This window comes from Lepisma saccharinum, chromosome 2, assembly GCF_977018435.1.
Source record: "Lepisma saccharinum chromosome 2, izLepSacc3.1, whole genome shotgun sequence".
NCBI lineage: Eukaryota > Metazoa > Arthropoda > Insecta > Zygentoma > Lepismatidae > Lepisma > Lepisma saccharinum.
Window position 1 is genome coordinate 181,133,212 of NC_139230.1, and position 16,911 is coordinate 181,150,122.

Below are 16,911 nucleotides of genomic sequence, written 5' to 3' on the forward strand. Positions count from 1 at the left end.
GGACCTTGAAGGAAAAAAGGTGCAGTTTTTTCCTGATGGCTGTATGCGCAGAATCCACAGACATACCACTTTGCTGGGAGAGATGCTGCACAGTCTTCTTGGGACTGACAGCCTCAATATCCATTTACTCTTCTGTGCACACTGTTGAGAGACAGTCTCCTCTCGGTACATCGACTAGATGTTCCTTTGCCTTAAATTTGTTGTAGAAGTATTTGATACTTGATTTCTGAGGACTCAGTATTACGAAAAACATGTTTGCATATGTTTCTTGCATTGCTCCATAACTGTATTTAGTGCTCAAGAATGAATGTCCATTGCTTCAATGTGAAGACCATGTTTTGAGGAGGTTAAGGTGCTGTTCATTTAACTGCAACAAAAGAAATACTGTACACCACTACTTCGTATTGCCATGGGTTGCATGAATTGTTGAACACACTGTAATATTTATTCAGCAAAGCTTCAGTCTACTTTTTGGTTCTTTTTTAGCTGTTTGGTAAAGTAAGCTACAAACTTGACATAACCTTTTTATGATCATTCCATACTTCTTAAGTAAGTTAGTGCCATGAAAACGTCACACTAAAACGATTTAATTTACTCATTTGAACGACATTAAATCTTTCAGTGTTTCTCTACTTATGGTATTAAATATAACAGAAAATGAAATGTGATAATATAAAAATTTTTCTCTTTTTTATTTAGGTCTCCTGGTAGAGAACGGCCATGAAGTTCGAAATGGGTGATCACATTTATCATCTTACAATATTCTGCCTCTACGTAGCACATAATCCAGCCATTTTCACAATTGTAGAATTGGGCTGTGTACACAACCACTCTTTAATAAGCAAATTCAACTAAATAATAATTTAATTAAGGAAATTTTAAGGATATACACATTAGGCTTTAGCTATAATGAAACTACTTTGTTTTATGTGTGTTTGAGTGTCTTTATAGATATATATGTCTTTATTTGCTCTTAAGTTTTGAAAATCTGAAAGGACATTTTTTGTTTTGATTTTTGCATAATGAAAAGGAAGAAGAGAAGAAATGTTGTCAAAATAACACTTCTGTTATAATTTACTTAATGCAAGACAAATTTTTGTAATATTAGATTTGCCCCAGTTGCCCAGCTGAGAATGGTGGATCATATATTTTTTTTATCTTTAGAAATTGATCTTTATTTGGTACATTAAGATAATCAGAATATCTACAATGTAACACAATTTTGCATAATAATCTTCTATTTCTAAATGGAATGTGATAATAGGGATATTGTGTGTATATTGAATGAATTTGTGCATTTGTTTTGCTTTTCTTTGCTTGTCCTTTTTTTTTTTTTTTTTCTGGTTGGGTGTTTTCATTTGATACTTGAGATTGGCTTCATTAGCACAAAAGCAAATAACAACTTCATGTTTAGTCACTGTTTTTTGTGGACTAATTGTGTTTTTCCAATAGAACAAGCCATGCATAATAAGTTCATTAATCCATAAAAATTTCCTTGCTGAAAATATCACCATCATTGTTAAATAATAGCCTGCATAATATTTTGTGCAAATGTGTGTGTGTTTGTGGTGTGTGTATGTGTGCACATGTGAGTACTGTGATGTGTGTACATGTGAGTGTTTAGAATGATCATGCAAATTTAATAATCTATGGGTTTGTCTCCATACAATTTTGACATGCACAAAGTCTTCTCTGGTGAACATCAACTTGTAAATATTTAATATTTTTGTAAATATTTAGTTCTTTGTTCATTAAGGTAAAATGCTATAATATTTTTTTTTTCGTGTTAGCATATGCACATTAGCAGTAATGAGTTCATTAATTCTTTACCCTTTAATTTATTCTTGAAAACTTAAAATCCTTTCAGTCACTTTTAGTGAACCATAACTTTATATTTGTATCATGCATATTCTGTTTTGTAGGCCAGCTTTTAATTGAAATTTTCTTGTTGTAATCTGGCATTAGTTACTTTTTGTTTAAATGTTCATTTGATATGTGCATTATGCAATATATCATTATGTGGATGATGACAAAATTCACTAAAATTAATGGAGGTACTGATACTTGACACATGGCACTGTAAGTACCCTTTATATATGTTAATGCTATATTTTGACAAAATTTACTATGACTTCTAGCAGAAAGTAGTCATAAGTATGACAGTCTGCATAACAGATAATGAGTGTAATTTCAAGTTTGCATTGTTCACTCTCTATGTTTTGAATAGTAGCAAATGATGAGATAGGATTATTTAAGCTAGTTTGTATAAAGCAGGAAAAAGAACTTTGTTTTCCTATTGATAACTTGCATATCTCAATGTAGTGCAAGCCGTATATTGAGATCAATCTTAATATTTACATATATCAGAAAGGATGTTCCACTAAAGTACAGGTATGTTTAATAATGAATGTTCATTGTAGTTGTCTTTATAACCTTTCTAGTCGTATGTATCAAAGCGTAATTAACCGTTAGCAGATGCAAGCCCCTCCAGATGGGAATTTTTCACATATGTGCTTTTCAAACTTGCTGCAATGTACAAAAGAATTATTGCAAGAGAACTAATTGTTGTAGAGAAATGAAGTTTTTTTTGTGGGGGTGTGACAGAATTCTTAGCAGAGGTAAAATTTATGCATTTTACCTCCCAATGATAAAAGTAAGAGAAAGATAAAGAAGAAAATTGAAATTTTGCGCAGAAATGGTATTCCTACAACCATGAAGGCTTCCCTGATGGTCTAGTAATCAAGAGGTCCCAAGTTCCAAACCTGGTGGAGGCACAGTGCACAGTGGTTCGGATCCCATTTTAAACTGTAGGTCCAGTCCCGATTAGCCTATCTGTGCATAAAGTGGACTTAAAACAACATTTCAAAAATCCTACAGCCATGCAAAGTCTCACTGAAAAGGGCAGATACTTCTTGGGGGAAATATAATAAATAATAACAATGTATAAGGAAAGCCATGTTATCTTGTAGGGAAAATAAAAAAATTGCTTCTCGTCAGCCCTATGGACACTGGATAGACCAAATTTGCAGGGAAACATGACGAAGACTACTCTTTGAGGACAGATGATTCCCATCCCCAATTTCGAAAAAAGAAATAAATAAAAATATGCAACTAATGTTAGAAAATTTTAATGTTTGGGTAATTTTGAAATTGGACATCTCTTGCTGGACCTATGATTGTTGCACATTCTGAACAATGTTTTTTTGTTTTCATTATTACATGTAAAAGTAAGACGTATCAGCAAATGTTACATAGCATAATTCATAATTTTATGAAAAAAAATTGACATTTCCAAAATGTGTTTGTTAATAATAGTAACAATAAATATATTGCTTTGCCATTCCTGTATATCATCCTTTCATATGTATGTAAAAAAGCAAAAAAGGCAGAACTGAATTATCATCTGTAGTTTTCAAGTATTGACACATTCATTGCTGCCACTTGGTGGTGGTATGAAACCAGTTGTCTGCTAATAGTTAAAAATACTGTGTGTTAGTGAACATGAAAACCCATATGCTTACTGAAATATGTGTGCATTAAGATATTGACATGATATATGCACATATAAAATTGACATAAGAGGCTAGAGTGAGTCCCGGGTTCGATACCCAGTGGAGACACATAGTGGTTTGGATCCCTCTGGTTTGGATCCCTCTTTAAACTGTAGGTCCAGTCCCAATTAGCCTTACTGTGCATAAAGTGGACTTAAAACACTAAATCAAACCAAACAAGAGGCTAGAAAGTAAAAATGAAAAAAAAAAAAAAAAATCAGAAGAATACCGGACAAGAAATATTGTTTGTAGTAACATATCAGCTTTGATTTTGATTTGTGCTTTCACCATCTCACTCTTTCATTATTTACAATGAAACTCTGGCTGTCCATTCACAGGATTTAATACATTTACCTCCTGTTTCCAATGCTACGTGTTAAGAGTATTTTCTTTGGATTGTTCCCTTGAAGGTGTTGCTGTACATATACTTGTTGTTGCTAATTTTTCAAGGAATGACTTTTGTGAAGTACAATAGAATCCCAGTTTAACAAATTCCATGTTATTCACTTTTCCTTCCTGATCCCAAGAAAGTAGAAGACAGCTTTATATGATTTTAAGCCACAAGCCCCTGAATAACATATAAACAAGATTCAACAGGATTATAATACATGATGCACAAATCCAGTACATCTGACCATGTCTTAGGTCTGTTTATGCATAAAAAATGCTAGCCAAGCATTCACATATCTGTTATTTCAGATTTATTTTTTTGTGTTGTAAGAACTTGCTGAAAGTTCCTAAAAAAGCAAGAAAGCACGGATATGTAGTTATCATCATTGGCATTTATAGTGTTTACCCATGTAGTTTTGCCTTCTAATCAAGGAGTGCAGGTTCAATATCTGGTGGAGACACACAGTGGTTTAAACTTTAAACAGTAGGTCCAGTCTTGATTAGCCTAACTCTGCATAAAGTGGACTTAAAACAAAATTCAAATCTGTGTAGTTTCAAATGATAATATTATTCCTATACATGCAAGTCATTACAAATATTTTATGAGCAAAATTTAACAAAAATTAACGTCTCAACATTTATTAATCAATACCATTACTCTGACTTGCAGGTTACTGTATTCCTTCTTTGACTAGACCTTAAGTTAGGTATTCCCTGTTGACTCATTTCCTGCATAATTCATACACATAATCTGTTAGTTTACAGTGCCTCGTGTTAAGGTTGGTTACTTCTCTATACATTTATTTGCATATACATTACTGTTTTAAGTTAATTGTATTTAAATTTAGTAAATACTGAACTATTTAATGAAATCCCCCCCCCCCCTTTTTAACACACCACAATTTTGGGGAAAAAATAAATTCTATAAAGATTATTTTGCAAAAGGTGACATGTAACTTATCAGCTAAAAGAATAGTAGTACAAATTGATATAGCATACAAAGGATTAACATTTGGATTAACTAGCTAGATGTGGTTCTACATATATATAAACAGTGGAACTCTGATTTTACATTCACCTCCCCAACGGCATAGGTGGTAACATCGTCATCTTGTAATCAAGGAGCCCTGGTTACGATACCCAGTGGAGGTCCGGATCCCACTTTAAACTGTAGGCCCAGTCCTGATTAGCCTTTTTGTGCATAAAGTGGACTTAAAAAGCAAACTCGAACATAGTAATTTTACGTTCCCATATTTTACATTTTTCCGTATAATATACTTTAACCCTTTCCTGATCCCAATGCAACTGATTATTGAAATTATTTATCTAGATTAAAAATTCTCCTGCATTATAATTTCTTTAGCCACACTTCGCTGAAGAATCAAGTTTCCACTGTGTATAGTAAGTACGGGAATTAGAGATGGGAGAAATCAAAGTAGAAACAGTTTAGCAAGAGAGAATTAGATGAATGAGCTTTTTTATTAGTTGGCTTACATTCATTCAGACATTCTTTTAAATATTCATTCTAATATCCCGGTTGTTGACAGTTCTCTGTGAATACAATATTACTATTTGATAGTACACAAAAGAAAAATCAATGAAAAATATATTGTTTTTATGGATTTAAATTTTTTGGGGGTATGTTATGAGCTGTTACAGGTCTGCATGAACTAATCCTCAACAAATCTTATTATTTTTCCCCCTACTATTGTGATAACAGCACAGTGAAATAGTTGTTAATGTTTCTGATTATGAATTTCTTGCCAATTGTGTAATGATGATGTTGAGAATGAAGGAGATAGAGGAGAAGATGGTATTTGTATGAGAATGAGTGACAACCGTATGAGAATGTTGTATGCTCTCTTGGTGGACAGTATTTTTTTTTTCTTTGTGCCAGTTTAGAAGACAAATTTTAACAATGAAAATAGAAGTGTTATTTAAGAGTCATCACAGTACAGGATTACCTGCCATATATGTTAAGCGTTCACAGTTTTGAAAATATATATTATAGTATTTACTTGGACAACCATTTAACCATGTAATCATACATCATCCTTTAGTACAATTAAAAAAAAAAAAAACTGTGAATGGGATTTCCCAAAAGTTGTCCCAGACCTGTAATTCACTTTGATATTTTTATTTTCAGTAAATCTGGAATTTATTGATATTCTGTTTGTAAACAGAAGACTGGTGATCATCCACCTGGTTCCTTGAATGTAAATATTAGTCCTCCATTCCACACACTTTATTGTGTTCTTGCCAATACATAACAGACCTATTACATTGCACCATAATTTAGAATTCCTTAGATCATAAGAAAAGTTGTACCACTTTAACACTGATGACATAGCACCCTCAGGTTGTTTTTCTAACTGAATCCAGTTGACCTCCATAACCGAGTAGTTAGCACAGTATGCTATGACACCAGGGGTTCCAGGTTCGAGTTGCAGCCTGGGCATTCTTTATGAATGTACCTTCATCTATTTTATATCATCACTCATCCTCATCATCATGATTAGCTGCCTCCCCGATGGCATAGTGGCAACGTCGTCACCTTGTAATCAGTAGGTCCCAGGTTCGATACCTGGTGGAGACACATTGCACAGTGCTTCAGATCCCACTTTACATTGTAGGTCCAGTCCCGATTAGCCTATCTTTGCATAAAGTAGACTTAAAACAAGAACTCAAACAATCATCATTATTAGCCAAAAGTGGCAGAAAATTGAGGCTAAATAACAAAAAAATGAAATTTAACTGAATTAACATAACTCAAGTTGATCACCAAAAGTCTTTAACATCATGAAATGAATAACACATGTAAATTTCTAAACCCACACACTAGTCAGTGCTCTAAACATTGTGGAAATAACATTTCTAGGGGAAAAAAACTCTCAGCTGTTAACTTTTTGTTCTTTTCCCAGATCACCTGTAGATTGGTAAGTTAATGTTAAGACACAACCTATTAAACACTATAAGGTAGTATAGTTTCATAATCTCATTCACAGAAAAACAATATCAGTTGCTAGATGCAAGAACCTATTCTATACAATGATAGCATTTTCATATTCCATAGTCTTTGCAAACTAAGTTTACGCACACAAGACACTAGATCTATATGGTGCACAGCTTACAATATTCCTCTTCACTCTATTTTTTGCAATGTCACTTGAACCCTGTTGCTTATATACTCTGTTGTGCAAACAGAAGCAGCTCTTTCATATTGCAAAAGTTTCTATTTTGAGCAAATGCATTGTTAGGGATTTGGTAATACCCTTGTAATGATGTGCAAGGGTTGAAGAAATGTATCCTCATGAACAGTACATACACATGTGTAGAAAATAGGTATAATTCATATTTAGTTCCTTTGTTGTATCCTTATCTTATTCTCATACCCTTGCTGTGCATGACTTCAACTGTAATATCCATCCATTCTCTCAGATGGTGTTGTGGTGTGTGTAGTACAAGGGAAGACGACAATTAGTTTATTATTAATTAATTGTTATTAAAGTAGTGTGCTGCATATAAGAATGAGAAAAGTGAGAATGCAACATATCTCATCGTGAATCCTAGTGTACAATGCAATAGACAATACATGCCTTTCTTGTTTAGAGCATTATTGGTCCTGGAGGTAGCTAATTGAGTACTTATCACATGTAATATTTGAATCCAAAAATGAGGTAATCTGAATTGAAGTATTGAACATACTAGGTAATATCAAATAGGAAATACAAGTTAGGCACTTTTATTTGTTATACAGTCATAAGTTTTTTTCAAAATATAAAATTTATTTTAATTTTAGTGACAAGTAACTTGGTTGGGTCATACTATTGAAACTTCAATTTTTCTTTTTTTGGTTAAAAACTGGTTTGATTTAAATATCCAAAGTAAGACTTAAATTTTTATTTTCAGATTATTGTTCTAATTTTTACTTTACCACATTTGTTTATGTAACATGCATACATTGTTTTCTGCTAAGAATCTACTTTTTTATATTTTCTTTTGTTATACAAATTTTGTACTGAATGCTTCTTTGTGACAAGCAAGGGTATTGATGTGATGTATTGATATTTGTTTAATATATTGCTTGTAATCCTTCATTTTTTTATATAATTCACATGAAAATAAATTAATTGACAATAGATTACTTTATTGTGTGTCATGTGCTTGTTAAAGAGTGGAATGACACTAGTGACAATGCTATCAGTAAAACGTAGCACCCATAATGCAAGTGAATGGATGCATTTTAATTAATGAATTAGGTGTGATGAAAGAAAGTGTAAGAAAGTTAATTTTGCAAATTCTTGTCAAGTAGCATAATGATTTTGATATAGAAGTAATTTTTAAGCATTTTTTTATAATACAAAATTCATTGTTTGTGTGCTGGAGAAACATTTTTCTGATTGTTCTTTTCCAATTAGAGATCAATAAATGAATTAGTTTAATCCATATTAGTTGTATTTTTTAATGGGTTGTTATCTTTGTTCCAGATGAAAATGTATTTGAATAATGTGCTGGGAACCATTTCCTCATACCATGGCAAGATATTTGTAGAGATTTCTTGCTTGTGATATGTAAGAATTATCCATTCCCTATGTACTTCTCATTAGCTTCAGTAATAATTATTGTGTTATTTATGCATGTCCCACAGTTCTGTTACGTTCATGAGATTGAGAGACTAAACCTACTTCCACTTCTTGTAACCTGCTGCAAAACTAAGGACTGTGGATTTAAATCAAGGCTGCAGTTAGGACACCAGAAAACAAATGAGTGGCAGTAGAAATAGAAGAAAGGAATATTTTTTGGGAAGGCTGTATAACTTAATGTGCCTAAAATACCACACACAAAAATAATACATATTTGGACTAAAGGAACATGTACAGGTTTGGTGAAAAGTCATGTTCCTATGCAACAGTGTTTTAAAATAAGCAATCCAACACACACAGCACAAACTACTAAGAGGAAGTCGAAGCTCTTGTGATAATGACTTTTGTAATGATGGATCATTAATCATCCCTGCATCATGATTGGGTGCCTGCACAGTTCACTTTGTGCATGACATTTTGAATGATAATTTTTTAGGCCATTGGATTGGCCATGGTTAGGGGCATGCATATTTCGTTTTTGACGAAAAAACGAAATTTGAAAAACCACATTGTAGTGTTAATTTTTCATGTTTTTGAAAGGTGAGAGATGCATTTTGTGACCATGTTTTGTCACAAAATAATGCGAAATTAACTTCAAAAAGCGAAATTAACTCTTGAACACGAAATTTACCATTTATATACCGACGCGACACTTTCTGAAGTCTGAAGTATCCTGTGAGTTATGCAATTCCGGGAAAATTGATGAATTCTGCTGTTAATATTGGAGAAGCAAAAATGGACTCCTTTACACAGAAATAAACTTAATACTCTTATAACTACATAAATGTGCTATTAAAGGTGAAATGTTAATTCTGTGGAATAAGTGTAATTTTTAAATCAAATTTAGGATTATATTCACAATTTTAAAACCAAAATGTCTTTTTATATACCACTTTACATCCAATTTTTCACCGCTATAACACCGATATTTAATTTTATTTACCGCTTTTGAACCCGAAATCGACTCAGTTTTTGTACCGAAATTTTCCTTTTTTATTTACCAAAAATATGTGCCTCTAGCCATGGTTCATCAGCAGAGGTTTGTACAGAATTTTCAATGTGGAAAGGAGGAGAGGTAAGGTAAATTAGGAGCCAAAATGATCATAAATTGGGCATTTGTCAGGGTGGTGACAAACCTGGAAAGGTCAGGGAATTTCAGAGGTCAAAAAAAGTCAGGGAATTTTGTCTTTATTGACAAATGTTACTTTGAACTACAGCGCCTAGAATAATGTAGTGTGGAAAATGGCATGCTTGTGCGCTCTCTGGATGGTTCCACTCGAAAATGATCCGCTAGAGGCGCTGGTGTTGACCCCGGTGCTTGGTGTTCGACTGCTTATAATGGAAGTAAATGGAGTTTTCGCTGCAACGTCTGATACTTTTACATGAAGCATTTCTATGAATGTGATAATTGCTATGATATTTGGTACAGTGGTCGCGAAGATATTAACGAACATTCTAGACAGTCGACCACGTCCTGTTATCGTCATACTTTCGTTAATAATACGGGAGAAAAAATACGCGTGGAATGCTCTTGGCAACTAAATTTTTGTGTATGAATTAGGTTCATTATTATTATCATCATCATCATCATTTCTTTTAAAGATATACACACTGAAGCATTTGTATTTTTGATATTTACTGTCTCTTTTCTTCCGCTTTAAACTAATCGCGGCGATGATGATGATGATGATTGCATGAAACGACAAGGGGAACCCCACAAAACTTTCTTAGTACCATCGACATGATTGTAAGGCAACTTTCAAACCAATGGGACAAGCGACACGGGATGTTCACACTGTCACACTAGTGACACACACTTCCAGACTGTAAAATAGCATTCATTGCACATGAGGGTCCAAACAGCAAACGACACGTTCATATGGCGTATTCGCGTGCTACTTGTTACTTCGGTCGGAAAGCTCCTTAAAGGAAGGGTGTTCAGACCGAAGCAACGTGCTACAGGGGGGGTTACCAACTAAGTGACAAGCGACATGGTGCCTTCAGTCTATTAGCAAGCGTTGCTTGCGAACAACAGATAGGCGACACGATAAACCGCACATTACAACTACAGATCTAGGCGACACGATAAGCAACACGTGTCGCTTTGTCGCTTCTGCATCGCTCAAACTGGGCCATTTCCTCAATAGCTTGCAACATGTTGCCGTGGTTTGTTGTTCGCACATACGCGATGCAATGAGTGTCTTGCTTTAGTGAGATTGCGCACCAAAGCGACAAGCGGCACGCGACACTTATCGCTTGAGGATTTCACCAACCGAACGCTGGCCTGTGCTTCCTGTCATGCCGCTACGATGTGAAATGTTGCTCTTGATTGGCTCGTTTCCAAGCAACATGTGTCGCTTCGGTGTGAAAGTTGCCTTGGACGGAAGGACCCGTGTCGCTTTGGTGTGAAATCATCGTATCGTTTGTCGCGTGTCGCTTTGGTGTAAAATCTCCTTGAGGAAACGGTGCAGTCAGATCTTGTGTCCCTACAGTTCGAAAGGCTGCATTGATTTCCGACTGCTCGCTTTCAAGCGACATTTGTGGTTTGTCGCCTCGGTATGAAATATCTCTCAGGATACTATTTATATTCTAATAACATAGAAAATAAACTCTAATACACAGTCCAAGACCTGACGTCCGGAATCACATTGCGATGTCTCTTCTTGTGTTATGCATGCTATTTATTTATTAATTTTATTTTACTTTTCTTTCCAAATTAATGCCATTTCGTGACTGCAAATCACTCCACAAATATAACTGTTTCCATCAATTCACTTACCGCCTTTCTAGAGAAACAAATCTACACAATATATTCCAAAAACTAACAAAGCCGCATTACTTTCATAACAAAATTAGCACCTGGGTCGATCGCACTGCCATCTACTTGTCATCATCTCGGGGAACCAGTTTCTTGGGTCGTTTTCCACACTACGTTATTCAAGGCACTGTACTTTGAACTGTAGATGTAATGCAATGCAAATGAACCTGCCAGGCAGAACTGGCACATTTAATGACCCTCTAAATATAGAATTTAAAAATGTATTGAATTATCATTTCTTGTCTGTATGGGAGCAATAAAGAGATTGAGCTGTGAACCACAGGAGGGGGGGAGGGGCCCCATCCGACATGTTCAACACCATAGTATGGCATTTTGGCATTTTGTTGTACATTCTGAAGGAACATAGAAACACATGAGGGTTTTTATGCCACCTGATTCTTTTTTTTTTTTTTTCAGATGCCGTAGTACTATATTTTGTCAGACGAACATTATTAGGCTTCATTGATGAATGTGATTTTTGTCTGATATCGCCATCCACCTAATGTCGAATTGTGACAAAATGCCATACTATGTCATCCAACAAAAAATGAGTGCATGGCACTCTTATGCATCTGACCTTTTGTCTGATTTGGTACAACATTTCATCGGACAAATTTTCAGACTCCTTTTTATCCATGCGATTTTTGTCGGATGCACCAGTCGACATTATAAGAATTTGAGAACTTCAGTTTTCTGTTACACTCACATTGCAAATCACACTCTTCTTCCCCATCCTGTTAACCTTAGGAGAGATGATTATTAATTTACCACTGAGGGAAGTTAAAATACAACATTGCAGAATAAAGTAATAAATAAATAAGTAAATATTTTAATACAAATAATTGCTTTAATCATTCAATCCTAAAAGCATATCACTTTCATCAGTAATCGATGTTCCTCTGCCAGTCCCACTGAATTTTCACTAACTAACTAACTAAACTAACACACTAGCAGGGACGGCGACAGGGGTGGGCACAGGTGGGCAAGCGCCCACCCAGAAATTCCTGTGCCCACCCGATTGCCCACCCAATCAAATTCAATAAGTACATTTACTCGGGGATATATGAATGATTAAATATTTAAGTGTAACCTGGTGTTCATAACATGTATATTTTATCTATGCTGGAAATGTTCACATATTATCAACCCATAAAAAACCACTTTTGTCATTGTTGAAACAAAAACTGTGATCAAATTAATACTTCCATGTTTAAAAGCAGCTAGTAGGCTTAGGAGCCTCAAAATTATGCAGGGCATGATCAAGATTAAATCAGAATTGTGGGTGAACTTGAGGGCTGCAGCTCCGGGCCTCCACTACGTATATATATTCCAGCCCGGCTATGGTTAAAATAATCTCCAAATAAACAAATCTAAACATCATCTTAGCGTTACTTCCACCAGCAACACAATAAATTATTTCGACTTTTTAATTAATATTAGAATGATTTAATCAAGAAGACTTAGTTAGATGGGCAGGCCATGTGACACGAACGGCAGAGGAAATAATAGTTTACAGGATTCTTGTTGGGAAACCTGATGGTAAGAGACCAGTAGGAAGGCTAAGACGAGGATGGAGGGACAACGTTGAGATGACCCTAAAATAAATCGGTAAGGATGGGAAAGATTGGATTGATCTTGCCCAGGATAGGGACAGATGGAAGGCTTGTGTTGCTGCAGCCATAAACCTTCGGGTTTAAGTATACTATAGACCAGGCATGTCCAACGCGTCGATCGCGATTGACCGGTCGATCGCGGGGCGTTTGTTGGTCGATCGCAGTTATCTATTGTAATTATACGAATATACGTTATTTGAATTCAAATTCTATAATGTATAGTGGCTGAGTAGGTACAATTTTTTGCAAAGATGAAAGATTAATAGTAGCTCACTGCCTGTTGTGAAAATAAAAAGTAGATCACTGCTCGATTGAAGTTGGACATGCCTGCTATAGAGTATAATATAATTTTAATTAGCTCTGCATTGAAATTCCAGAAGTGTCCCTTTTTTTCATTACAATTTTTATATACCTGTTATCTTCAAATATCAATATGGTATACGAAATATCAACTTTATATTCGTTCTACTAATAAGAAGGAATCACAACAATCACTACAATACCGAAGTGAATAAATTTTAATAAATCAGTTATATATGGAAAAAGCTACAGAATTATTCAATTGCTAATGAGTGGCTTATCCTATTTAGAAATCCTCGTTCCACACATAAATTTTGCCACATGAATCAGCCGAAAAAGTCAACAGAATCTGTAGATACAGCTGAAGTAAAGAAAAACGAGTTATGTCACGAAGTATCCAGAAGAGATTTTGTTAGCTTGTTTCTAAGCCCACTTTTATGCTCAGATAGGCTAATCGGGACTAAACCTACAGTTTAACGTGTAGTCCAAACCAGTGTGCATTGTGCTTCCACCAGAGGAGGGGGGAGTCAAACACAGGACCTCTTCATTATAATGTGACAGCGTTATGCCATTGGTGAAAAATATACAGAAAGAACTCGCACCAAACGTGGTATTTTATCACCACAGAAGATGCGTCTATTTTAAGAGGGTGATTGCCTGAGACAAATATTTGAGACTTTCGGAAAACAACGTCATTGTTCACGGAATTAGCTGCCGTGATCCACTAATGAAACCAACTCAACTTTCTAAGAGGTATAAACTAATGAAACCCCATTTTCGGAAGAGTAAGTTCTGGTTGATTTGTTTTATTGTAAGTCATTTTTCTGCTAATTTTAATAATGACGACGTTATAAGGTTCAATGGTGATTAGATCAAAGTAATGGCCCGACCCTGTGGCCGAGTGGTTAGCACATTGTGCTGCGACGCCAAGGGTCCCGGGTTCGAATCCCAGTCGGGCTTGGTTGTTTGTGAATGTCCATTCATCAATTTCATCATTTCATCACTCATCCCCATCTTCGCAAATTAGCCAAGAGGCACAAAACGCGAAGTAAAATAAACTAAATCAATCAATCAATCGATCAAAGTAACGAAATACAAACCCTCATAAATTACTACTTTGACAGTGGTTCCAGGCGCCAGGGACTGGTTGCCCTGAAAGAATAAAGTTTCCAGGGTATGCTGCACAGGATAGAGGTTGACATTCTAGTGTGTTCGAAATGGTCACGCCATACAATCCAATGAAAAATAGATGAAGTATTACTGGTACGATGATCAAGTTCGATGAATTTCTTGTTTCCTAAATCATTTTGTTCCTCAAAAAATATGTTCATGTAAACCATACGTGTATTGCTTCTCCCGCATTAGTAATATGACAGTTCTTCAGAAAACGAATAGCAACTTAGCTAATAATCTCTTAAATTCTGAACATATTTCTCAATCTTACTTGTTTATTACTTATGATGAGTGATATTTTGTCAAAATAGCCTTTCGTTAGCCTAGGGATACTTAATGGACAATGAACAAATAATTTGTTTCCCGTGTGTGTTTTAAATCATTCCTAATAAGACGTTCATTTTAATCCAAATATTCAGTGGCGGCGATTAGGAGGAGCGGGAAGTGGGGGATGCAGTTCCCCAGCCACATTTTACCACTTTTTTCCCCGCACTATGGCCTCTTTATGCTAAGCCTTTTCTACCAAGAAAACGTATATTCAGGGGTGCCCACAGAACGTGCCAAAACAGAAGTTGGAAAAGACTAAATAACCCGGGATCCTAAGAAAGTATTGACACCCCGTTAAATTAATATTCTTGAAAGCCTGCAAAGAAATGGATGTAAAAATGTTCTTGCTTGCTTCACTCGCAATAATGTGTTTGTTACAACAATGCATGTTTGGCGCTTTACTGAGGTGGATGTGAATTTTTATGCTATAGCTGCATTACGAGACATGAGCGATATTCTCCATATTCATGAGTAACATCACTTCTTAATATATAGTGCTTAGTGTTGGTATACTGCTTATTTTAAAGCAGGTGCATCATTTGTAACAAAAAGCTAAGGAAAAAAGTTACTTTCGGTGTAGGGATTACGATATAGTTTCAGGGCGCAAATGATATGATTTGGGGGGGGGGGAGCGGATGACATGGACATTGATCTTGGGGGGATGGGCACCCCTGCGTATATTGCCCTTGCCCCTCAAATGCTGGCACCCAATCGCTGCTACTACAAACATTCAGATAGATTTGTCAGTTGTACAAACCTTGTAAGCTAAGAAAAGTAACCCCCAAGGAGTAAGAAAACTCTTTCAGTCAAAAACTCATACGATGACAATACTATGCTCAGGAACATGCATTTAAATTACGAGAAACTTGACGATTGTCTACCGTCGCACTTTCTATCATTGTCGCCCAATACATAAAATCAAGTATGTGCCTTGTATTTGCAAAACAAGCTTAAACCTACTTCACATGTATTTCACTGTATTAACATGCATGAAAGAATGTGATTAGAATGTATGGCTGGTGTATGGCTGCGCATGTGTAAACACTTCTTTGAAATAATTGTGTCCATCAGAGAAAAAACGAAAGGAAATGGAACAAGATGCGAGAATAGATTAGAAAAGAATAAAGAGGAAAACAAGAAAAGGAAAGGGAAAAGAAGTAAGAGGAAAATCGGGAGTGTAAGAGAGAGGGGGGTACATACGTCTTACATACACATACATGGTCTTACATTTATACTGCCCACCCTAATCTATCACTATGGAGCTTCTGCCCACCCGGTCGAAAATTTCTGGCACCGCCCCTGCACACTAGTCTTCTTAAACCCGAAGGTTCATGCCTGCAGCAACACAGGCCTTCCATCTTCCCTATCTTGAGCAAGATCTATATACTCTTTTCCATCTGTACCAATTTCCTTTAGGTCTAGCTCAACGTTGTCCCTCCATCTTCATCTTGGCCTTCCTACAGGTCTCTTACCATCAGGTTTCTCAACAAGAATCCTGTAAACTCCTCTTTCCTCTCCCATTCGTGCCACATGGCCTGCCCACCTGTCTTCTTGAGTTAATTATTCTAATAATATCTGGACATTAATACAAATTATGTACTTCTAAATTATGTAAACTTCTCCACTCACCTGTCTCCTCATCCCTTTTAGGTCCAAAGATTTTCCTAAATATCTTATTTTCAAATACTCTCAATTTATGTTCCTCTTTCAATGTAAGGGACCAAGTTTCACACCAATATAATACTACAGGCAAAATTACTGTTTTGTATACTTTAACTTTTAGTTTCTTAGATATTAAACGAGAAGACAAAAGTTTATGAAGAGAAAAGTAACATGCATTTCCTGAATTAAGCCTACTTTTTATTTCCTCTTTAATATAATTTTCACTTTTTGATATTACTCCTAAGTATTTGAATTTGGAAACTGGTTCAAACGAGTTGTTATCAATAATTACATTTTGATTATTACCTAACACTTGGTTTCAGCCTGTAAGCATATATTTAGTTTTCTCTTTGTTAACTTCCAAACCTATCTCTTTAGCAGTTTTGAAAAATATTTTAGCATTATTCTTAATTGTAATTATATCATCCCCTAAT

At 35.3% G+C, this 16,911-nt stretch overlaps 1 protein-coding gene across 2 annotated transcripts in view; it reads left to right on the top strand.

Moving 5' to 3' along the window:
* The window catches only part of LOC145984216 (uncharacterized), a 63,238-nt gene extending 54,851 nt beyond the window's left edge, over positions 1 to 8,387 (top strand). For both annotated transcript variants that reach the window (XM_083117772.1, XM_083117771.1), the window contains exon 9: positions 700 to 8,387. In XM_083117772.1, coding sequence (XP_082973898.1) covers positions 700 to 711 — 12 coding nt within the window. In that variant the 3' untranslated portion in view covers positions 712 to 8,387. The remainder of the gene's footprint in view (positions 1 to 699) is intronic.
* Positions 8,388 to 16,911: the final 8,524 nt, after the last annotated feature.